This window comes from Tyto alba, unplaced genomic scaffold (genome assembly GCF_018691265.1).
Source record: "Tyto alba isolate M040663 unplaced genomic scaffold, T.alba_DEE_v4.0 Super-Scaffold_1, whole genome shotgun sequence".
In the NCBI taxonomy this organism is placed as follows: domain Eukaryota; kingdom Metazoa; phylum Chordata; class Aves; order Strigiformes; family Tytonidae; genus Tyto; species Tyto alba.
Genome location: NW_024881261.1, coordinates 19888508 through 19912998, shown reverse-complemented (window position 1 = coordinate 19912998; position 24491 = coordinate 19888508). Strand labels below are relative to the sequence as shown.

At 40.6% G+C, this 24491-nt stretch overlaps 1 protein-coding gene across 1 annotated transcript; it reads right to left on the bottom strand.

Moving 5' to 3' along the window:
• Positions 1-18244: 18244 nt before the first annotated feature.
• Positions 18245-20562, bottom strand: CH25H (cholesterol 25-hydroxylase). Its single transcript, XM_009969658.3, has one exon. It carries the CDS (start codon positions 19696-19698, stop codon positions 18802-18804), a length of 897 nt encoding a protein of 298 aa, XP_009967960.3. The 5' UTR covers positions 19699-20562; the 3' UTR covers positions 18245-18801.
• Positions 20563-24491: the final 3929 nt, after the last annotated feature.

Sequence of the window (24491 nt, the reverse complement as noted above, 5' to 3'; positions counted from 1 at the left end):
AATGAAAAAATACTTTAAAATGTTTAATAAAATCACAGTAGTTGCCTCTAAATGAAAACCAAGGATTGATGTATTCCCCTCCAAGATGTGTGGTGGGGATGATGCTGGGTATTTTAATACATGGGGTGCAGACAGTCTGCTTGTCCTGCTTAATGCAAGAGAATTCCTTCCAAGTTTCCTGCAGAACAGACAGTTTCCTGTAACAGTATGTTTATCTGTGAGAAGATATCATCCTCAGCAGTGTGTCTGATGAAAACATACCCTTGCTAAAGAGAAACTGAGTCCTGCTAGGACGACAGTGAGAGAGTCACTGCATCATTCAGCACTGATGCATCTTAGACTTGACTGGTATCTGACAAACTACAAATAACCTAAGGTACATTTCTAATGCTCTAATCACTTTCACTCTTGTTATATTTGTCCAGATCAAGCATAGGGAAACAAAATGTGATAAAACTAATCCTTAAAAAAAACACCTTCTTTAGACTTGTAAATGGTACCTCAGCGCTGCAAGTAAACCACACACCTCCTTTTTCAGAATTTTGAGGGTATACAAAAGTACATTTAATTTTGGTTTTGTTCTGAGGACCAGATGCTCCAGTGCAGTTCAGAACTCTCTATCTTATGATTTCCACTGCTTTCTCTAAACTCCTGGCTCACACTCCATGATCTCTGCTTATCTCTTCCCCCTGCTTTTCACTTTATCCTCAATGAAAAAAACTGAAACACATGTAACAAAATTAGCCTGCTCAATTCACCTATATACTAAGTCCTTGCCATTTTCTATATTCCTATGAGGCAGTATTTCAATCAGTCTATTTTCAGCAGATCTGATCTTCTCTATACCTTCCCTCCATCCCTTGTTCCTTTTCTTTATATGCAAGGCACACCCCTAAAGCCAGTTCCTATCCTCTACCTCTAAGTGTTGTTATCTGGCTTCATAATTTCACCAGGCAACTTCGATAACAGAAGTCTGTGACAAGTTGCAATCTAATGTACATAAAACTGAAAAGGGAGTTAATGTATAATAGAAAAGGGAAATTAGTTAAAAGGCAAGCTCCTAATAAAAGCCCCTAAGAATGTGCCATGCTTGAGTGCCAATGAACTCTAATGCAGACCATGAGCAAGACTATTCAATAAAGAGATACAAAAAACTCCTGTAAAATAAAGAGCTGCAATCCAACTGTTTACTTTTATTCAGACATGCTTAATTTTTAATCTAAATCATTCCCTTATTTTTCCCATGTGCTTTTCAGAGCTAGCAGCTAATTCCCCAACTAAGCCCATGTAAACACTCCAATTTACCAGTCATACATTAGATGTCACAGAATGTGTTTGCTTCCACACTACAAACTGGCAGCTTCAGTAAAACTAGCTAGAACAAGTGCATTAATTAATGGACTTCTGGTTTTGACAACAAAGAAACCCTCACTAAGTAGCTCACCGAGGCTGATTTAGGCTCAGTAATAATGAAGGGGCTATTGTGAAAGGAATAAAGAAGCCAAGATGTCTGTTGCAAAGTGTTCCCAAAAAAACAGAAAGAATTTGCATTCTCAGTAAAGCTTTTAATTCCTCTTATTCTCCTGTCTTCTCACTTGAAGCTATGACTTTTGTCTACCCAAAACCAAGGGAAGAGACTTGGAGACTGATTTCTCTTTGAGTCTTCAGGTTCAGTCCACAGCTAAATCACAGCTGTTCTTTCTGTCTAAGACATTTCCTACCCCAGCCAGCCAGCCAACATCCTTTTCTTGGGAGCTATCAATCACAGTGTTATCCTGCTCTGATCCACCTAGAAGGCATCTGGTAAGATCAGCTCATTCATCTTTTCCAAGGATACAAAATCCCCTTTGCCATGGCACACAGATGAGAGCGGTGACCAAAACTGCCTCCCTATCTCTTTCCAACTATTTGGACCTTCCTGTTATCCTATGCTTTACACTCAGTGCATACACTCTGCATTGGATGGGGTATGAGAAGAGGAAGGGAGGATGTTGTGAGTACCATATGTTTACACAGTTCCAGTCACAATAGAGGTCTTCATCCATAAGCGCAGCTCCTAGACGCTATGATAATAAACAAACTGTATCAGCATGCCCAGCAGAGACAGGCTTCTCAATCCAGGCTGCGAGCGCTGGATCACTCTCCAGCACAGTGCAGATTTCACATACAATTGCTAGCTGCATTCCTTCCAGCATGGCTCCTCTGAAGAGGCCTTTCCCCGTGTCCCCAGCACTCCCCACCCATCCCCACTTCCACCCATCACATGGGAACAGCCAAAGATGTGACAAAGCTCCCGAAGCAGCTGGGGACTTGGACCCCTACACTGACATGACCTGGCTGCTGACAGGGCCCCTTCCTGGCTGAGTGGGTGTCAGGAGCTCCTGCATTTGCGGTGAAGAAGGGAAATCATGCTGGTAGCCCCATGAAGTGATTCACAGCTCCCCAGTAAACACCCTCCTATTGAGATGACTGCACTCCCTGCCTTACACATTCCCTGCTGACAGGCTGCAAACAAGTTCAAACGGTCAGCAATCCTGCAGCAAATGATGGGGGAAGGCAACTGGCAGAGCTGACTTCAGCTACATCACCAAAGAGGAGGAAGAGGGGTCACACTGCATCACATTACAATGGGAGTGGAGAGAAGGAGGTCAGGAATCCTCTCGGGGAGCATCACCAGCCAGTTTTGTAACTCCATGAACAACACTGTCAAGGTTAAAAAAAGAGTTCATCTACCTGCTAGCAGACAGTAACAAAGAAGTCTCTGCACTTGGGCAGCAGTCCTGCTGGGGTTCATTGCTCCTCTTCCAATTGTGAAGGCTGAGCACTGGTAAGGGTGAGAAATACTGGGAGGGCAGCAGAGAACTGGAGAAAATTCAGAAGCCACCCATCTGCCCAGGGAGCAGAAGTGCCTGGCATAGAGCAGCACTAAGCTGGTGGGTTCAGGCCCATCTGGAAACAGGGGAAACCTGTCATTGTGGAGGCTGTCAGGGACTTCTGGAGATCACCCAGTCCAGCCTCCTGCTTGCAGCAGGGCTAGCTTCAAACAGTACCCATAGACCTCAGGAAGTGCTTGTCCCTGTGCTGATCTCAGACAGCTCATGGGTTTAAAGCCCTGAGCTGAAGTCAGACGTTTGTAATAACAGAAACAGAAGGTGGCTTAAATCAGGCTGAACACACCATGTGAACGATCACAGTGCCATAATCAAAAGGACTGGGGGTACCTCCACCATGTACACACATTTGTTCCCCCACCCTTCTGCTTTCTCTGCATCTTCAGACAGATGCAGTTCACTATCTGCTGGAAAGCCAAGCAGCCTCTTCATCTGTGTGCAAGAATAAAAGAACAAAGAGCCAAGAGTCATTTGCACAATGAAGACATTGTGTCACAGACTTCTTCATTATCTGTGCTGCTCGTGAAGGAACTGGGGGCTGGGAAGACATCAAACCCCTTGGTATGGGAAGCATTTGAGTTGACATTCAAGTACAAACAGCTTTGCTCTGTTAGACTTTCTGCCACCAGAAGTGATTACATCAGTCAGAATTTGAATACACTCTGACCTAGATTTTCAGAAGCCTATAAAGAAGATGGTTGTCCCAATCGACTTTCATAGATATGTACTGATTCACTTAGGATTTTCTGTTCTATTTGTTGAAAAACTAAAATGAAATACATTTTAAAATCAATGTATACAGTGGGTTGAGAGTTGGATTTTGGGTGAGGATGCAAATGATCTTGTTAAGGAGTGGAAACAGTAGAATTTTTTTTTTCCCAGAAAAGTCACAGAATTTATATCTTGTATCATTGTTTGAGTATCAGCAGGAATGTTGTAAGCAGATTGATCCAAAGTCAGTTAATTTCCTGGTCCTGCTGCTATGTTTGTTATTAGCCAGTGTCAACTGGTGTTTAGACAAAGAGTTACTTCATACTTATTATCAGTCATATGTCATTTTTCCTTGTCAATATGTCTAAGGTTGCCTGAAAAGCAGCGTACACTGGGAACTTTAGGGGACTCTTCTGCTGCTTCTTTTGGGAAGTTACCTGGCAGACCTGGGCCTCATGCTAGGTAGCATCAAAGATCTGCTGTTGTCTTACAGTGATTTATGTAACAATACATTATTGAGGAGACATAAAAAGCCATATTTCTCATAACATGAAGATTGAAAAGTATCAAAAGTTTTCTCCAAGTAGTATTAAGTCAGAGTTTTATGGTGGCAAGGATCTTACAATTTTTAGCAGAGAGGACAAGTGAGATGATGTTGATCTATTTTCTTTGACAATTTTTAGTATCCCCTTTTAAGTTTTTAATATATGAGGAATGTTTCTAATTAAACTGAGTTGATAGGGAACACATGTCTAACCTCTAAGTGAGAAAATGCTTCTATGAGCACTCAAAAACTACTCACCATTGCAGTTTACTTTAATTTTCCTTCTTCTGGGTGTCCATGTCATAATAACATCAGTCAATTTAGCAGTAAACGATTGTAATCACCTGTTACAAGCCTCCTCCACAGCCTCAGTGGTGACCCAGTAGCTCACCTTAAGCCATATTCCTCCTACTCCATAAATCACATCCTGCTATTCCAACCTCCTTTCCTTCTGCACCATGCTCTGTTCTACTCCCTGTTCATGGTTTCCTTCAGCTCCACATCCTCAGTGGCTCAGCTGGTTTCCCAATCAAAATAATCCATTAGGATTTTGGCTCCCTCCTCCCTGAGGAAAATGCTAGCATCTGCATCTAAAGCTACTAAATAAAAGACAATGATGCCAGGACACACTGTCTTCCTTCAGTCTCACATTCAAAATGTCTTTAAAAGTTGCAAAGCATCATCTCAGCTCTGATTCTGACCACACGTTCTGCAGAAAGTGGTGTCCCAGGCTGCTGAACTCTATGTGACTGTTAAGTTCTTTGAAATACAGGCCACCCTCAATTTTCAACAAGGTGAGAGTCTACATCTTTTTAATCCAGCTCTGCCCAGCATATAACTGGGAGTTTCTTTGCTCAGTCTTACCCTCATTCGTGCAACACAGCTAGAGATTACACTGGCCTTCAGAAAAGAACTGAGTTCAACAAAACAGCTTTGTAGAACAAACTCGTACAAGCTTTAGTGACCTCTTCAGTAAAGAACTAACAATTAGTTTCAATTCTGAATTACATGTGATATTTTCTATGGGATCTAGCACCTGTGGTTATGACTCCTGTCAAGTTAGAAGACATGTAATAAGAACAGATTAAGCAAGCAGGAATTAAATGTCTATGTATGTGGCAAAATAATTCTTGGGTATAAAAAAATCACAGCAATTACAGTAAAAAAAAAAAATCAGAGTGTATGTAAAATAAACATAAAGGGATGATTTATCTGCAAAATGCAGAATGATCATCTGCTTTTAGGAGTGGTGGGACGCAGGTTTTTTGTCATTAGAAAATGGAAGCAGCACTTACAGGTTTTGCTACTAGATAATCCCCAAACCCAAACTAAGTCTCAAGTAAAATGAGAGTCCAGTGGTAGGAATGTTATTATTTTCAGCATCTGGTTTGTGTAAACTCGATGCACAAACTGTCCACAGCACCTTCAAAATAGACTGCATTTTTCATTCCCTCACGATAACAAATCTAAATAAATGAAAGGATTAAAATATCCAGTAAATCATAATACACACTGTCAATAGCCCAACTAGGAAAAGCTTTTAATTAATGAGGTTATCAGATGAAATATACATAATAATATGCAGAAATTAGATGTCTTGTGTGCAATCCTGGTTGCTATACAATACTAAAAAGACAAGCCAAAGTAAAGCAATGTGAAAAAAGGAAAATGCATTGTCTTTTGATGTCAGAGTTGAAATACAAGGATGAATGCTCCAGAGATGATGTCATGAACCAAATTTTCACTTAGCAGCTAGGTGGGGTTTTTTTGGAATAAAACTAAACTTTTATCTGCTGCATAAAATGAATATTTGGATTATGAAAAACAACTAGGAAATTTATATTATTTTTCCTGGGGATAAAATTTAAATTATTTAAAGTAACACATCTATATGATTAATTTCCATTTTTCAAAATTAAATGCTTTTAGTTTTGTTTCCAAGTTAAACTAATAATTTTGGATTGATATAAAACTTTAAAATACCAATAAATGGATAATATAAATTTCCTTCTAAAAATGGAAAGAAAAATACCCCACTTGGTTTGATTCCAAACAACTGTTTTTCCAAGTGAGGCAATTAAAGTCACAGAAAGCTCTGATTTTTCTGTGATGTGTGCAGCTGTTTGCAGACAGCTCTGCACATCTGTGTACCCCTTCCCATGTGGCCCCCAGAGGAGGGAGACCAATGCTCTGCCCCTGTGGAGGCAGGTGGAGACACCAGAGCACTGCTCTCTGTTCCAGCCTTGAGCCTGTCCCCCTTATAAACTCCTCTGTTATTACCAAGCTGCCTCCTGCAGAGCCACCATGAGTTATGGCTACACTGTGCTGTGGGTTCGGGGAGGACACTGGAGTTTGGGATTAGAAACAGCAGATGTTAAGGAGAAGAACAAGAGTTTGAAGGCAGAGGAGTAAGTCTGTGGAACAGGTTGTTAGGAGCAATGTGGAGATGGTACAGGATGGGCTAAGATAAAACAAAGAGAGGAAAAAAACCCCAGAATGACATTTTTAGCAAGTATTTTTGAAATAAAAAGCCACAGCTCTGCATACCAATGAGGTCATAGAGTTAAGTCTGTTTTCATCTCAGATGAGTTTTACATTAATGTAATTTATCTAAATTCTTACATTAGATAAATGTAATTTTCTAATTCTAATTTCTTGCAGAGTATTTGCATGTAATTAAGCTGACATGTCCCAGTATTGGCCAATTTTTTTCTCTTAGTCCCCTGCTCACCTGACTAGGAAATGAGTAGGGAAACAGGCTCTCTGTTTCTGCAACCTTTGCAAAAAGAGGTCAAACTAGGTGGTAGGTACATTTGTACTCAAGCTGCACCTTCACTGCCTAGCCAGAAAGCAGGTCCATCACTAGAAGCTGACCATTTGTGACTTTTTTTTCTTCTCAATCTTTTATCCAGACTGTTTAGTTTTCCTACACAATACTAGAAAAATCACACAGTCTTCATTACAATTATGGACCACTGTATCATCAGCACTGCAGAACCCTCTTCAGAGTTGAATGAACCCTCTCCATTCCACCTGTGGCCAGCCTGCATCTTTTAAAGCAAAACACATGAACACATGTAGGCAATACCAGTCATAGATCTATGCAGGATATACTCAACTAAGATTTAGCATCTATGTTGCTCACTACTTCCTAAGGGATCAGGAATAAACATTTTCAATCAAATGAAGTCCAGTCACCTAGGTACAGTTTGGAATTTTCTTCAGTTGTGCAGCTCTCCAGGAAAATATTTCAATTATCTCAATTTCCAGAAAAAAATGTTCCAAATAGCTATAACCTATCCATTTGTTTTAAAAGTATACATTCATGAGTGAGACTTTTTTTAAAAAACAAAGCTGAGAGTGGATAAAAATAAGACTCCCAAAATCCTGACAGATGAAAGGCTTTGACACACATTATCATACTGCCCTTGGTGTGTGATTAGATTTGTGAACTAGCATCACTTCTGACTGTTGATGGTCTCTCAATTCTCATTCCCTTAAAAGGAGGTCCAGTAATAATGTTGAAAAAGAACCAGAAAGATTTAGGAGGCAAAACTAGAATTGCAGAGTGGTATGGCATCATGAAAAAGAAGGTGGGGAAGGAAAAAAATCCAAGAGAAAGAGAGGATGAATGAGAACTCTAAGTTCAAAAATATCAGTATTCAACACAGCACAATTCTCCTTGCTGCAAAGGCAGAGATAGTTAACCTTAGCCAGTGTTTATACTAGTAGTTTCCACAGATCTTGTTCTACTACCTTGACAATACTGCTTGAGGACTAGCACAGGATTTCACGTGGACACAAAACTCCCACTTTACCACAAGAAAAATTCCGCTCTCCCTGTCCTTAAAGACTGTTATTCCCCTTTTGTATTACAAAGTTGAGAAAACCCCAGAAAACATTTCAGATCCTTGTACTTTTGAGTAAGTTTCCCCTCCACACCCTTCCAGATTCAGATGTTAGTTTTGGCTTATAGGAAACATTGATGAAGTCTTCATCAGCACTTCCTTTTTTTTCAGAGGGGAGGTTTAATCTTCATCTTGGCATGCTGCAAGCAAGCCAAAACCAAGCTTCTGCCTGGGAGAAAGGATTAGGGCCCACTCAGGTGAGGGTTTTTTCATTCTTTCTATTCCAGATGCAAACCAAGTTACATCAGCCAGGATGACACACCTCAGATCCGTGCAATACCTGCAGGTGAGGGGAAATGATTTCAGAATATTGCTCAAGCAAAGTAAGTGCAGCTTGCTTCAACCAATCTCAAAAAGAGGAAGCATCTCTGGAACTGGTAACATGATGTTTCAGCCAGCTGTTGCTTGCTCAAGCTGAGAGCAAAGCGCTAAAGAGAAACTAAATTAAGCGGGGCCGGGGAGGGGGGGGGGAGGAGGGGAAGAGAAAAAAAAACTCTGGAGTGTTTCCATTTTCAGATATAACTCAGGACTTGTTCTCTCTCTGATGGGTGCAGGGATGTACTAAGCCATGTATGAGCAGGAGTATGGGAGTAGGGGAAAGATCTGGAACTACCCTGTGCAAGGAGGCTTTCTGGAGGTGGGGATACAGAACTGGGGGACTAGATGAGCTGAATGAGGCTAGGGCTGCTTTTGCTAGGGTGTAGGATTCACAGGTATTTGTAAGATCAGATGTGGAAGGGAGAAGACAGCATGGATTGCTACAGTCAAAGAAACTGGAGGTGAGAGTACACAGCCGGGGACAGACCAATCTGTTTGGATCTACAGAACAGTCACATATAAGAAAAAAAAGCCAGATGAATGGAATCTACACACAGCTTCCTGACTAGCCTATTAAATTCTCAAAGACCTTACAGTTTTAGAAACAAATAAAAGCAATTTGCAATTTCTATGAAAATTCTTTATAGTGATTTAATCTCTACTTAACGTGGAATACTTCTCAGAAAAGGCTACTTCATTTGATGATTAATGTCTCTACTTCAGAATACATAATGATTTACATTACTATAATGCAATCTTGGGTCTCAAACTCATCTGAACTAGATAAATGAAAAGAGAAGTGATTAACCTAGGAAAAAAGTTTACAGTAATGATACTGCAAACATTTTTTGGTGGACAGTGATGATCAAAATTACAGAAAATTACATATTCATGCAATTAAATCACAACATTTCTGTGCCTTCACTTAGAAGGGCCGCCATTCTGTAGAAAAACTTCATTGGCTACAGTTACCAGTGCTAAAATAATGTGGGCTCTGAAGTTCATGGAAGTCCTTCCTTCATTAACTTCCACAGACTTTGGAACTTGGTTTTAGGACAAAGATTATTTAGTCAAGGTTGAAGTACCTTTCTCATTGAATGTCAAGCAACTCTCCTAGGGTTTTTATCCACTCAGACTACCCTCATCTTTATGGCCATGTTTCTGTCTTGTTCTACCCTTGCTGGGATTTCAGAAGTTGAGCATCCCTAGGCATAATGTTTCTCTTCTTTTTTTTTTTTTTCCCTTCTTTTTTTGATTTTCTTTTTTTTTTTTTTCCTCCTCTTTTCTTAAATTAGCCCCATATTTGTTATCAAACCTCACTGGTTGAGTTTCTTTTTAGGCAGCATATTCTTACTGTGAATACATCAGCCTTTTGGAAGACCAACAGCAAATACATTAAATCATTGAAGGGCACTGTATCTATAATGCATTACACTGTTTGAGTTAGCTAATTCAAATAGGTTCAATAGCATTCAGTGAGAGCCAAAATAAGAGACACAGCAGCACAGTTTTACCGACTGACAGTCACCTTGTTGCAATGAAAGCAAGTGTGTTCAGTATGCACAGAACGTCCACTATACAAGCTACCTCCTAGAATTCACTCCATACTTCCCACCACTGCTTTTCCATGTGGTCAGTCTGCCACTGTTCCCTCTCCAACAGCACCAACCAGCACCTCTTGCAAGATCTGCTCCTCCTTTTTGCAAGTAGGGGTCACAGTTCTGGAGTTCACCTTCTGGTGAAGAAGTGTAACAGTGCTGAGCTAATCATAAAGTCTTTTCTGCAGAACTGTTCAGTTTGGATCACGAGTTGCCTCCCTGATTTTGTCACATTTATCTTCACCCTTTTCAACAATAAAAAAGAGGGACATAGTTCTAATCAAAGAAACTGCTTGCAAGTTGTAAATTCTTGTTTCCTGTGAATTATTGTCTTTATGAGTTACACACTACAACCACAAAAACCACAGAACCTCTGCCAGGTCCTCACAGCCACAGCAGTATCTCCAGCTACTTCCAGGTTTTCTACACTATCCCAGGAAATCCTCAGTCCTCTCCCATGTCCCCAGAGTTCATCTTCTCCGCAACACGCACTGCAACATCACACTTGTATCTCATTTGGCCTTTACTTAAAGAACAGACAGTACAGGCTGCAATTAATCTGCAGCTGCACATTTGTGCAGGGGCAGACAGGCTGCTGTCACACAGAATAAACCAGGGCTGGATCATCTCTGCCTCTTTTTAAATGGTTAAGTAAAACAGTAAGTATCTCTTGCTTCTGCCCAGCTAGTGATTTTCATAAAATGTGAAAGCACTTAATATCCTGGGACCTCTCCTGCTCTGCCCAATTCTGCTAAGTTGTGTAACAAGTCCACAAATTACTGGAAGACCCTGACAGACACAGCAGTTGCGTAACTGTTGTGTTCTCCTGAAACTAAGCAAAAAAATGACACTATCACCACCACACAAGTTTCAGCTGTCTTGTTCTCTGTCCACGTGTCTTGACTTGGGGGAAAACCCTTAGGTTGCTCCTGAGACTGAGCATGTGTGCCCACATCTCCCCATCAGTGCTCCCTCACGGTGCTTTGTGGAGAAATTTGCCTGCATCAAACTACCAGCCATGAGTCTGGTTTGTTGTCATCTCCAGCTTTCTTACATCATACCTTAGGTACCACTGGAGATTTTATATATATAAAAAAATACCCAAACAAAACAATCAATGGAGCTATATTTTTTAATATATATATCAATATTTTAAAAATACAAATATCTATAAATAAATGTATAAATATATATGCACTATCATGAGCTACCTCACATATTGCTGGACAGTCACTAGAAGTGCCACACATCCATTTCTAATAATCTCATCCTGAAATTCCCACCCAAGCAGAACGAAAGTGCAGTTTTTCTCTGAAAGCCACTGGCAAAGCTGGTTAGACTAAATGACAGTTACCTTTGTGTGACTTGAGTCCAAACCTTACTTTGGTTCCTATGTTGTTTTTAATTTGCTGCTGTCAAGAATTTTTACATTAAAAGGCAGAAGTACTGTAAGTACACAGTTTTAACAGCATAATTATTAGAGAAGCCTGACAACACTGGATTTTATACCTTTGATCACATGTATTGCAAAAAGCAAAATGAGCTTCTGAATCCCTCTCCTTGCCACAGCCAGCTAGAAGCTTAGTAGGTGCTACATTTATATTAAATAATCAAGATTTTTAATAACAGCACTGGAAAATAAAACAGAGAATCAGCTTGTTACACTGATAAGGCTGAGTGCATGTGCCTTTCCACATATAACATGCTCTGCTATTTTGTTACGTGTCCATAGCTTTCAGAGTAGAACAGTGGTCTTCTGCTAGCTGTGCCAAGTGTCGAGGGAAATTAAATTCCTTCTTCTAAAAATATGGTTCAATTACTCAAATACAAATCTCAGATGCAAATCTGAGTCACAAAAAAGAAAGGAAAAAAAAAATCTGAAAAAATGCATACAGCGTATTGGGTAAGCTATGCAATTAAAATCCAGAAAGAAAAGGACACAGAACAGTAGGCTTAGGGCCTAGGTTTAACAGTGGCAGTATGGGGGGGGGTTGGTTATGAATACAGCATCAGAATTTGCTAGAAAGCAGATAAAATAGTAAACTATCAGTCATTGTACTTGGAAATGAGTGTTGCTATATAGACTAATTGTCTGCCAGCCAGTTGTAAGCTAGTGATTCTGCTTCAGCTCTCTGCCTTAGGAAACATTCATGCTACGTAATACAAAATGGAGATGTCATAAACTACAAAAGCCGTATCCCACTGGTGAGTCACAAGAAGCATCAGACAGTGCTGAATCCAGGGTGAGCGATGGCTATGGGAACAGAGGAAAGACACTAGCTGGAAACAATCAACGTCACAGAACAAGTAATTAAATATTCCTTTGCTTTACTTACCACATTAGTAGCAAAGCTTCTAAGCCATTGCTCATCTTCATGAAGCTCCAACTTTGGGTTGTGCCTGATCACACTGGAATTGTTGCTGGTGAGAAGCTCTGATGCCCTCAAACGCTGCATCCTGCAGCTCTACATCAGCATGGCCCTGCTGACCTAACAGGCACGGCCCCACCAGAGCCCCTTCCCCTCACACATCATCAGTCTGCTCGGCTTCCTCACCAGAGGACATGGTGCTGGCTTTGCATCCAGGGAAGAAACCACAAATGGGGGCATCTGAACTACCCCAACACCCACAAACACACTTACTACACAACAGAGAAGTCCAGCGTGAGTTAAGGTCACTTCAGCAAGCACAGTGAGCCAAACCAAAACCTCCCTAGAGTAAGATTCAGGAGTGGAAAGCCTTCTCTCCTGTGCCTTTAAACTGAGATGAGCTGGGCTCAAGTGGGTTTTAGAGAGGCAGGTGGAAAGGTAATAGGAGTCGCTCCCACAGGGAGAAAGACCTAGAGAACAAACACCTGAAGTGCAAGCCAGCCTGGATGAAGTATTGTAGGAGAAGAAAAAGGGGCAGAGGCAAGTTCTTGGTTTTCGAGACATAGTTTTCCAGGGTAGGTTGTGAGGGATATGCCTCAGGTTGCAGCAGGACATGTATGTGCAACATATTACAGATTCTCAACTAGTGCAGTCACAAGAGAGTGATCATCTGACTGCCTAAGTGAAAAAACACAGCAAACCTGGCAAAGCAGTGGGCAGTACTCAGCTGGTTTTCTTAGGGGAAGAGGGGAGGCTGTCAGCAGCTGCTCAAGGGAAGTATTTTGGGGTTACCAGAAAAAGAGAATACCAGTGGAGAAGATCACTAGGATAAAAAGAAAAAAAAAAAAAAAAAAAAAAAAAGAGGGAAGGCAGCTGGGAGGCATTTGTTCTTTCTGTAAGCTCAATTGACTAGGCCACCTCAGAGCTTGCAAGCATTGGAGGAGCATGCTTACACTGTATTGAATCATTCCACCCTTAACACCCATGTATTTCCCATGTTAATTTTTCTGAATAGTTTGACAAATTCTGTTGTGTCAGCTATTTATAGACTAGCTCTGGAAGTTTTGTAAACAAATCACTTAAAGGGGCTTTGTAATTACCCAAGAGTGTTGTTTCTTAGGGGTGTGATCTTCCACAGCTTCTGTCAATGTCTGAAGAGGTGTGTAAAGAGCCTTCCATCAATACAATTTCTAGCAGTGCTTTTTCATATCCTTTTGACGAAGAAGGTACCTCTTGTTCATCTTATAAACAGATTTTCTATAGCTCACCCTAGACTTCAGGCTACTTAATCCACTGAATTGTTTGATGCTTAGTTCCAAGGACAAATAAAAGTATCTCCCATCTAAACTCTCCATGGAAGTATAGGTAACACATCCATCCACATCCCTCCAAATCACATATCTTTAGTATGAAGTTTCTCTCAACAGACTGAAACCAAAGTAGTCATGTTTCTGCCTGCCTGGCCTACTAACCATCCAGCTTGGTTTGTTAGCTTTTTGGTTTCCCACATGTAAAACCTGTTATCTCAAAACTGATCATGGAAGAGGCACTCCAGTCCTTGTACGTGTAGATTTTTTTAACTAAATCTTATACCTGTTGACAGAAAAGTGTGTTTGCATTTATGCTGACCAAAGGCAGAGGTCCCTCTTGCAGGTCGGTGTGTTTTGCTGCTGTGGGAATTTCCAGAAAGAGGTAGATAGCAGAAAGGAAAAGCTACGCATGGATGTGGAGTCTGTACCACTCCAGCAGTAAGAACCTGAGGGCTGAAGGCATCCGTGCCACGGTGGGAAGGATGTATCAGAGCAGCACTCCGTCCATACCTGACAGGTAACATGTGCTGCACTGAGGGACAGTGATGGAAATGCCTGCAGACACATCCCTATCCCTTTCTCCTTCCTCTCCTCCTTTCTCCCTGTCCACACCTACAGCCTTGACCATGGCAACCACTGCAGTTTGGGGGACAAGGTGACTAGTAAGCTTTTCAATTCTTTTTAAAAGAAGAATGTCTGAGAAGAAGGATTAAAAAAACTCAGCATCATTTTCCATAGCTAAAAGCCCTTCTGCATTAGTTCTGCTCCCTTTAAAGTCTGGAATGCTTGTGTTGGTTGGTTTTGGGGGGTGTGGGGGTTTTTTCTGTGTCCTAAGCAACTTCCAATTTCCATAAATTAGAAACACATTTAAGTTTCGGAAAACAATTGTTTGGCAGTTGTTTTTATGAGAAAAACATACTGCAAACACAACTCCAGACAGTGCTACAAAGGCCTTTCAGGGTGGATCGTACTGAGCAATACAGGACTAGCCTAAATATTTGAGCAAACTGGCACATCATCCAAGCCCAGCACACAAAGACAGGGCCCTAGACATGGTTTACATATAAATGTGATAGTAGGCTCACACTGATTAGTCTCTCAACAAAGGTAATCTGGAAATAAATCCACAGGGGTTTTGTATTTTGAGAGAGTCCAAGATGAATTGTTTTTTCAGATACAGAACTGTAACTGGTTCAGAAAGGATTGCATGGATGTAGGAAGGTAATAGTGGAAGCTTAATACTTGTACATGAAAGCAAGAATAAGTAAAACTGCTGAAGTGACTGCTCAATGCACTAAATTAAAGCCACATCAGTTATTCACTCCTTCCAATAACATTGAGGGGCAAAGGATGACAATTAAGTGTTCTGTCATTAAAAATTGCTTCAAAACTAATTTAGACATAACTTAGTCTAATAGCCCAAAGAGATAGTAGTTTTTTATTTAATCCAGATAATGCACTAGATTAACCAAATCACTAAATCCATTAATGACATAGATTACTTTTCAAATAATAAAAAATCACAGCTGTAGACTATAGACTGTGTTGTTTTTACCCTGTAAAGTACTTGCATTTGATCAACATGAATAAGGACAAAGCCTTTTCCAGAAGTGAATATTGACTCAGCATGGCTCTAAGCTTCATATGCTGTCTCCAAAGCACCTCAGGAGCGCGCTTTCCAGCAGTGCTGAGAATGTACCCACTAAGCAAAAACCTGGCCCTTTGCAGTGTTGTATACTGTTATCTCAAAATTGCCAAACCAGGTACCATTTGAAAGACTCAGCCTAAGTTTCAAGAGAAGTATCGTGCCAAACTACCAGTGAGAATTTGGCAGCTCCTGTAATTTGTAAGACCAAACTAAGAGTTCAGTATTTAACCATGTGTTTAAGAACTAAGAGAGAGTTACAAAGAGAAATGCATAAAGTCTTACTTCTTTGACTTTTATTAAATTAGGATTTTTAAAGATATAAAGTAGACAATTGCAGCATCAAAAATCTCATTTGATAGCTTCAAAGGTCTGTGCAAACATCCTCTATTTACTCACAAATGACAACAGAATAGCTTTTGGCAAATTAAGATAGGAAGTCTGTATGGCACATCATGTCACATTATAATGAGGAAGGAAGCTGGGAGAATTTTGGGACAGATGAAAGAAAGTTGGTTTTGGTTTTCTGACATAAACCCTTACAATAGAGTGTCATGCCGTTCCATTTGTCTGGTAAAGATTTGTGGTAAAGACCATGGGGAAATGCAAATATAGGAAGTAACATCTGTAAAATCCTGTTTTAAAATCTCAGCACCATCAATACACAGAACTTGCTGTGCTGTCACGCTCAGTGGTACAGTATTTGCTGAACTTTCAGTGAAAACAGGAAAACAAACAACTCTTATTTGCTTTACTTTCAGTTTATGTTTTTGTCTATATTTTGCTTTTCATTGAATTTCAAAGGCCTGAAGTTACATGTTTGTCTGGGTCTTCTGCTCATGACTTTTTCTCATACATACACCTAAAGTTATATTATAGTACAGTGTTACAGAAGGTGCTTCAAAGTACACACCATACCTAAATGGTTTCAATCTGTCACGGTTTAGACCCTAAATTACCTTCAAAGCATTGGAGAAGGAAGGACAAGGTATGCTAGGATTATGTCATGATGACAAAGTATAGATATTTCTATCATGGAATTCAAATAAGCTATTCCAGACAAATACTAGTCAAATTTTCTTTTGACAACTCTCTTTTTGGGTTTGGTTTTTTTTTGTTTTGATTTTTTTAGCATTTCAAGTTAATGCAATAATGAGCCTTTAAATGAGATTCCAGGTCTGATTGGCAAGAGGTTCAGTACAGATATAACCTGCAGGCAATTCCACATTTGAGGAAATGCATTCTTGGTGTGTTTCTGCAGTTGTGTGAACACTGAGGATGTGAGTGAGAGGGGAGTAGGCATCAGCCTCACCACCATTATGCAACACTGTCAATGCCAAATGAGACTCTCACTTGACAAGAAGCATAGTTTTGCCTGCAGCTGAATAGGTGTCCTTCTCCAGTAGTAAAGTATTTGTTTTATCCAACTCTTAAGCTTCACTTAAAAAAGCAGAATACTCTCCATGGGTTCAGCTGGAACCTTTCTTGTGGGATCTGTTCATAGGCTTTCTATAGCAACATATCCAAGCACCAGTTAGCCTTAACCTTGCTTGCTTAGAGAGCCAATAGTACGCGAAACAGACTGTTATAGTGTATCATTACTATCTATATATAGTTATACTATAAGATATAACTCATTGAAACCACAGAGCACCTCCGTCCGATGCTCAGTATTTGCCAAGCTGAATTAGGTAACTGGGATACCTCAAAATGGCTAAAGAGCTCAACGAAATCAAAGACTGTATTATGCCTCCTGCATTTGGCAGGCAAAAAGAACACTTCCTTCTCTTTGTAGCACACCCGAAAATACTTAAGATTATAATCATCAGAATGTTTGGGAATTCTTTCTTTCAGTTGAATAGATGTATGGCAAAAATTCTAGTTTTGTATTCTTTTAAGCCCCAGTTTTTGGTCTCAGGATGTGTCACATTCTCTACCACTGAAAAGAAGGGTTGCTCTTCTGTGATATCCAGAGAGAAGAGGGATTAAGTATTAAGACTGCAGCACTTCATACTTTTTATGAAGATGTTTATGAAAATTATTTGCTGTTATCAAAAAGATGCAGTGTCCAAAAGTGCTCTTCTCTCTATAAGTTCACATTGTTGGAAGTACTAAGGGTTCTCTCTTCTCCTGGACAAACAGCCTCTGTAAGGTCACACAACCCTCCAGACATAATGACAAAGACATTTTTGGATGATGATGCGTTAAGTGTTTGTTACACACTCTCTACATTATTTGCACTTTTTCCGTTCCTATCATTTTCCTGAGAATTTTTTTGGTAATATAGGATAGAAGATTATACGCACTAAAATGCTATGTAGCGGACATAAGAAGTCCATATGGATCTCTGCTGAATGAGACATGGAAGACCTGCTTATGTCTTCATGCTTACTTTTTTCAGTGTGACGTGTGAGACTACATGGCAATGTTTTATATATAACTGTTCTTCTAGCAACATGTAGCTGTTTTGTTCTATGGTTTAGGATCCTGAAAGGTTCAATTCTATTCCTCTGAAATCTGCTTGAAAAAATAATCTATTTTGTAGAAAGTCTGTTTATATTCCATGCCAGGTTTTTGCATGCAAGTAACAATTAATTGATGTGGCTGTGAAGGACCAATGCTCCCTTTATTAAAGGGCTGCTTAATGTTCTGCTCTCACACCATAACTTTACTGAAAATTATTCAAGCTTCTCACAAATGTAATGATAAAATTTCACCATGGCTTTTTAAACTTCATTCTTCAATATCCTCTTTCTACAAAATTGAAAACTATTTAAAAATAACACATGATTCTGGAGAAAAAGTAAGTGGTTCACTTTTCTTATTAAAATATCGTCATGTTATTTCAAAAGTCTGAAACTCTGAAACTCAAATAAATGACACATATGCAAAAGGAATCATACCTGTTCCTAATATGAACAGAGGAACGAATAAAATGAAACAGAATATAATTTTAAAAGAATTACCATATTTATTTTCTATTAAAAACAGACAGTACATCAAGGTTTAAAATATAAATATCAAAATTATTGCACAGTTAGCCAACTAGTCTTGTTGATCAAACAATATTTTACATCATCATTGTGTAATAATGTGCTCTGGCAGATTAAAATCCACAAAATCTATGCTGTGTACCTTTTCTGTTTACATCATAAATCATCCTACAACAGTAAGATAATTGTTCTGGCATATGTATAAAACAGCATATGGTAATACAATACATGCTTTATGAAAGCTGGAAAGAAGGAAAGAAGAGAGAATGTCTCTTAATGCTTCCCTTATACCTTTGACTCAAACAAATTTAAGCAACAGTGATTTATCCTCCCATTTGCATTTAACATAGGCAGTTCCAAGTATACATACAAATACACATATATTAAGAGGATTTGTTATAAATAGCTATTGCTTTTATAGGCAGCTTCAAATATACCATCTTCTCTATGTCTTTGAAAAATTAATGTCCCAGTTTAGTCTATAAAAGAAGAGTTTGTCCACAAGTAAATATCCTTAATTAGAATGCGACTCTGTGAATGTCCCGAAGAGTTTGTCCCAGTGGGTGAAATAAGGAGCATAGTTTGATTTGAATTTCAGATGATGGAGATCATGATGTGGTGCTCCTCCGTACAAACCAAAAGGCACAAGTCGGTGAGTTGACCATGGAAGGTCATATCCTGAATGGTCCTCCACTGACAACCAAATGTTTACAAGGAAGAAAATCATTTCTGTCAGAGGATGGCATCCAAGGAGCACTGGGTTGATAGCAGCAAAAAATCCCAGTGAGAGCAATTCCCATACACTGGAATACTGTGTAGTAAGAGCAAACGTTGACACGTGCTTGTGATGCACCTTGTGGAAGGTCTTGTAGAGCCAAGGCACCTTGTGATGAAGCAAATGCCACAGGAAGTACTCAAAATCAAACAGAAGCAGGCAAGCTCCTACTTCCAGCAGGACCTCAGGCAGCTCTGGAGCTACCACTGGGAGATTCATTGGTCTCCAGTACCAGTGGAGAAACGTCACCGGGAAGATCAAAACAACATGGTGATAAGCACTTTGAATAATGCAAGGTACCATCATTGCAAGAGTTGGATAGTTCTGTGGCTGGATTTTGTATTTTCTCAAGTTCGGTAGTCTAGTGCTTAAAAAGTCCAGTGCAATATATGGAAGACAGAAAGCCATGTACGCTGTAAAAGAAAACAGCACTGGAAAAAACGGTGACTTGATCAATGGCTCCTTTGCTGTGACAAAGTCCCAAAGAGACTGAAGGCACAGCCTGTCCCGCTGTCCGTCCATCGGGTAGCTGAGCAGCTCCCTGCCCGGCAGGCTGCCGTTCATGCCGACGGCAGTCTGAGCCGTCTGTAAATCCTGCAAGCCTTTATCTAGCCGACTCAAGCCGACTCCGCCCATCAGAAATCCTCCTCACTTAGTAATACGCAGCTTTAAAGAGGAAGTTCGCCTTCCTGTTATACAGAAGTGGTATAATCCATTACAATCTCAGATCAGAATTAACTGGCCAGCGTAATCACTGGAGCTCTACAAGAGACTGGCAGGATAGGAAAACAATCAGAAATGCAGAACTCTTAACACTGGAATTCAGAGAAAGAGGGTAGGAACATTTTCCACTCAGTGTACAGACTTGCAAAACTGCTGTCTCTTACTAATTTTACATTGTGTCATCCTTCGTTATCCTTTTGCCTTTATAGGTAAGGAAATACAACGTACCATTGATTTTTTTAATGTGACTGCTACCAAAGATGTACGTGTACCTAAACCCCAGGTCTGACCTGTGGATATCTGGTGAGTAACGGATGTCTGCAAACACACATTTTTCTTAATGATCCCTTGGGTATACAACAGGCTAAATCAAAACCTTAAGGAGACCTACACTATGCTTCCAGTCTGAATGTGGTGACTGTGACTTATCTCCATCTACTTTTGAGGTCACGTTCTCCTTTATGCTCCTGTATTTACTTGACATGGCAAAATCCACCTGACTTGACTAGATGCAAAACTGAGCCAACAACTTTTGGAGAACAAAATATCCCCCAGTTGCTGGGAAGAACACAAGGTAAAATCTTGTTATGCTTCCAAACAGATAATTAGTAACAACTATTATTGCATTATTACAATATTCACTCCACATCTCAACAGCTCTTTGAGCAGTATGATGTAGAAATCATCCTTTAGCCAAGTATCAAACTAACTATGCAATTAAAAGATCCACTAGTTAGACCTATGTCCTTTAAAGTATCTTCCTTTGACCATAGGCAAGCACACAGCAGACAGAAGCTAGCAAGCTTGACTCCCAACATTTCTAATTTGCTAAAAGTATTTTAGGGGTAAATGATAGAGGTTTTGATTCATCCACTAAGGCATCACTTCTTTTGTGCTTTTACAAAAAGACAAACAAAGCTTTGAACATTCACGGAAACAGAGCTTGCCATCAGCTTCCTATGAACTCACCTCTTTTGTAGGTAAAGTGTTTATTCTAATATTGGAAATGAGCTCAACTTCCTGGATGACTTTATTAGGTTGTTCAGACCATTTTAGTCCTTTGCTGTTCAGAAAAGAAATCTGATGGGGGGAAATGGGAGACGGAATTTCCTTGCTTCTCAATAATCAATAGCACTGACCTTTTCTGAACTACGCATGGACTTCTCCTAATACTTAGGTTTGCTCTCAGTCTCAACTGTTTTCTCTTCAAGAGACTCTGCTCTTAAGGAAGTGTAGATTTGCTCTCTTCTTAGACTTCAAGGAGTTTACTGAAACAACATTATATGTGCTATTATTTAGGCAATCAGAAGTTCTTTTTTTCGAGATAGGTATGGTACGGCCTTCAACGACTCAACCCAGTGCATATACATTTCAGAAATAGATTCAAATTCTCTGCTGTTGTGAGACTGTTGTGTTGAACTCCATTAATGCAGATTGTTGAATGTAGTGAAACTAAAACCCAGTGAGAGACACTAATGTAATGGATGAGGATCTATATCCAAGAGCATCATTTAAATCTTCTGACTGTATTTTATCCTGACCTCCATTTCACAATAAGGACATGAAAAATGCATTTGTAATTCAATCACCGTCTGGGTCTGAAAATATTCCTGAGAGGTGCTTTCTGTTGATTTATGTAGTTGCAATCAGAAAATAAGCCTCCCAGATGGGATATGTGATTCTCTATTTTATTAGAATTGTGCAGGGACTAAACTTATTATATAATGTATTCCAACTCTGCCTAAAGGGAGATTGACAGAAACTGCTCAGCTGCCCTAAAGACACTCCTCCAACTAATCCTGAATAGCCATGTGGAGTCTCAAGAAGTTTTAGAACCACTGTGGCCTATAAGCTAAAATTTGAAGAATAGGCATTTTGCCTGCAGATTAGGTCATAGAAAAATATTCTTCAGTCCCTTAAGGAAAAGTAACAGAATTCTGCAGTCTTGTTACTAGTACATCCTGCAACACGAAGCCCAAGCAAGGCTCAAGGCGAGCAGAACTTACCTGGGAGCCTGACGCAGCCCCGAGCCAGGCTTGGCACACTGCAGTGCTGGCCACACAGCTGCCACGCTCCGCACCCCGTCTGTGGGTGCTCCGGAGGATGGGCTCTGCTGGCAAGGAAGGCTTACCCTGGCTGAGGACTGAGTCAGGCTCAGTAGAATGAATCCTTGTGCATCAGAGAGGGCAAACCTGTATTCTCCAGAAAGAGAGTTCAAACTGTTTGGCTTAGCCACCAAAAAAGCACTTACCACGTATTTCCACTCTGCTAACTTGTGTTTCTTTGTCAGCGCAAGGTACAACGTGAAGAAAAGACAAAGTATGCACAAATCCTTTCTGCACTCAATTCAGCAATACAACCCCAGCTTTTTTTGTTCAACTTACAATGCTGCCAAACTTTCCCATGTGTTACAAGACTCTAAACGGGTGTCTCAAAAAATCAAGACTCCTGCTACAGAGTTTAGGTTGAAGGGCACATAGCTTGGAATGAGGCCCTGCAAAGGGTCTTAAATAGATTCCACATGAGCACAAGACGCAGGCACCTACCCCAGGCTCTACTGTTATGTACAAGCTATAAGGTAAACAGCAAAACAGTAAGTGGATAGGAAGATGAGGAAAAGTTAGCAGGAGGGAAAACCAGGATCAACATACTGACACTAATGTGACAACAGCAGTGGCAAAATTTCCTTTTCCCTCCTCCTCTTCTCCCGCTCTGTATGGCAGGATTATTGTTGTACCAGAGATAAGGCAACATCCTACGGCATGCTAAGCCTTCTACCAGAAAAAGGGTACTGGGGAGAGGGTTGGTACCTTGTTCAGGGCAGTAACAGGGAAGCAGGAGAGTGACCAGAGCGGGGGAAGGCAGAGGCAGACCCTTCTCTCGTCTGGAAAAAAAACATTACCGTGCTGGAAAAATACAAAAAATCTGAGGTCCTCGCACCCTAACTCACCTTACTGCAAGGGCCTGCGTGGAGGGAGACACGCCGTTCAGCGGCGCCCACGGGAGCTCCGCCGGGCTGCGGCGGCCGCGGCGCGCGGCGGCCGCTCCGCGTGCCACAGCGCCCCCCAGCGGCGGCGCCCGCCGCGCGCTCACGTCACGCAGGGCGCAGCGTTGCGCAGCTGCCGCCCCGCCAGCCGGCGCGCGCCCGGGCGGCAGCGCCGGGGTCCCGGCCCGGGGCAGGGGCGCGAGCGGCTGGAGCCCCGGGCCCGCGCGCAAGCTGAGCGCCTGAGCACGGAGAACACACATTCCTCTTCAGTTTCGATAAGAAACTTCAGCCTAAACACAAAATACTGGTCTTAACAGAACTGACGCATTTTCTTAATCAAAATATTTTCACGCCAGCGCTCCGCCTCCCCAACCCAAGCTTCACTGAAAATCTCTCCAGCCAGCACGGAGAGAAAGCTTAATCAAAGGCATTTTTAATGAAAGCCTAACAATGGCTGGGGACAGACAGCTGCTGGCAGAGTAAATCGTTAATTCTCAAGCTTTCCATATCAGGATCGATTTTCAAAATAATAACCATCAGGAAAAGGTTCTAAAATTCTTTCATTCAGAATTTGTAATTCAGTAGTGAGAAAAAGATTCTCATCGTCTACAGCTACAGACATTCATCATTTCTGAAGGAGTCAGAATGCAACACAGACACTTTTCAGCTGAGTATCCTCAGAAAATAAGACTTAAGCATTCACCCTACCAGTGTGACTACTGTCCATCCAACCTTCATCATTTTTTATTTCATTGATGATTTCAATAATTTTGTTCAGATAAAGTTATTTAAAATTAGATTATTGGAGAGGCCATTATTAGCATGCTCACGATGGACAGTGCTGCAGCATGAGTTTGTATTTTATAAGACATCAGAGAAAGGCAGAAGACTTTATAATTATAGGAGGATCTTCCACCACGAGCCACTTTTTATTATGTATCAGAAAACTTATTTAACCATCAAGGTTTCTCTCTCATCTCTTATAAACTAAAGCCATTTGTAATTTTTCATGATATTATTCATGTTTCCTTTTTTTTTTTTTTTTTTTTTTGTATGGTACATTCACCAAAAAGTATAATTTATAGAAAACTGGTTTATTTTGGTCCTAGGCTGTCAAAATTCTCTTACAGTGCTGAAGGGAGTAAGAGCTCTGTTTTACCACCACTTCCTATGCTGAGGAACTTCAATGTTGTTTGAGTTAATGTGTAAACTTCTGTCAGTGTTATCACTAAATAGTGTAAAAATCCTCTGCACTGTGCTAGTGCATCATTCAGTACACACCACTAACACAGACAACTCTACCATCCTTAGGCCTTCCGCATAAAATGGACAGTGGGAATATACTTGCAAATTACTCTAAAAAAAAAACACCTTCCAAGTCCCAAGCACAACACGTGGCAAAACTACATGTCTTCATTTCTGCACAAACCCTCAAATGCCCAGTTCTGTTGTACAGCTCGGAGTCAAAACCCTGGATCGTGCACTTCAGGTGCACACTGGTCTGTGAGCCTGGCAATCCATCAGCTGAACGGGGACTACTTTATTCTGGCTTTCTAGCATAGTTTGATCACATCACTAAATGATGAAACTAAGCCAGCAGAACATGTCTGATGCCCTCTGTCATGCTAGTATACTTTTATATTATCCAAAGCTGATGTTCAGCCAACCTTCAACATCATCTATATATACACCTATAACACAAAGATGTCTATAGAACAGG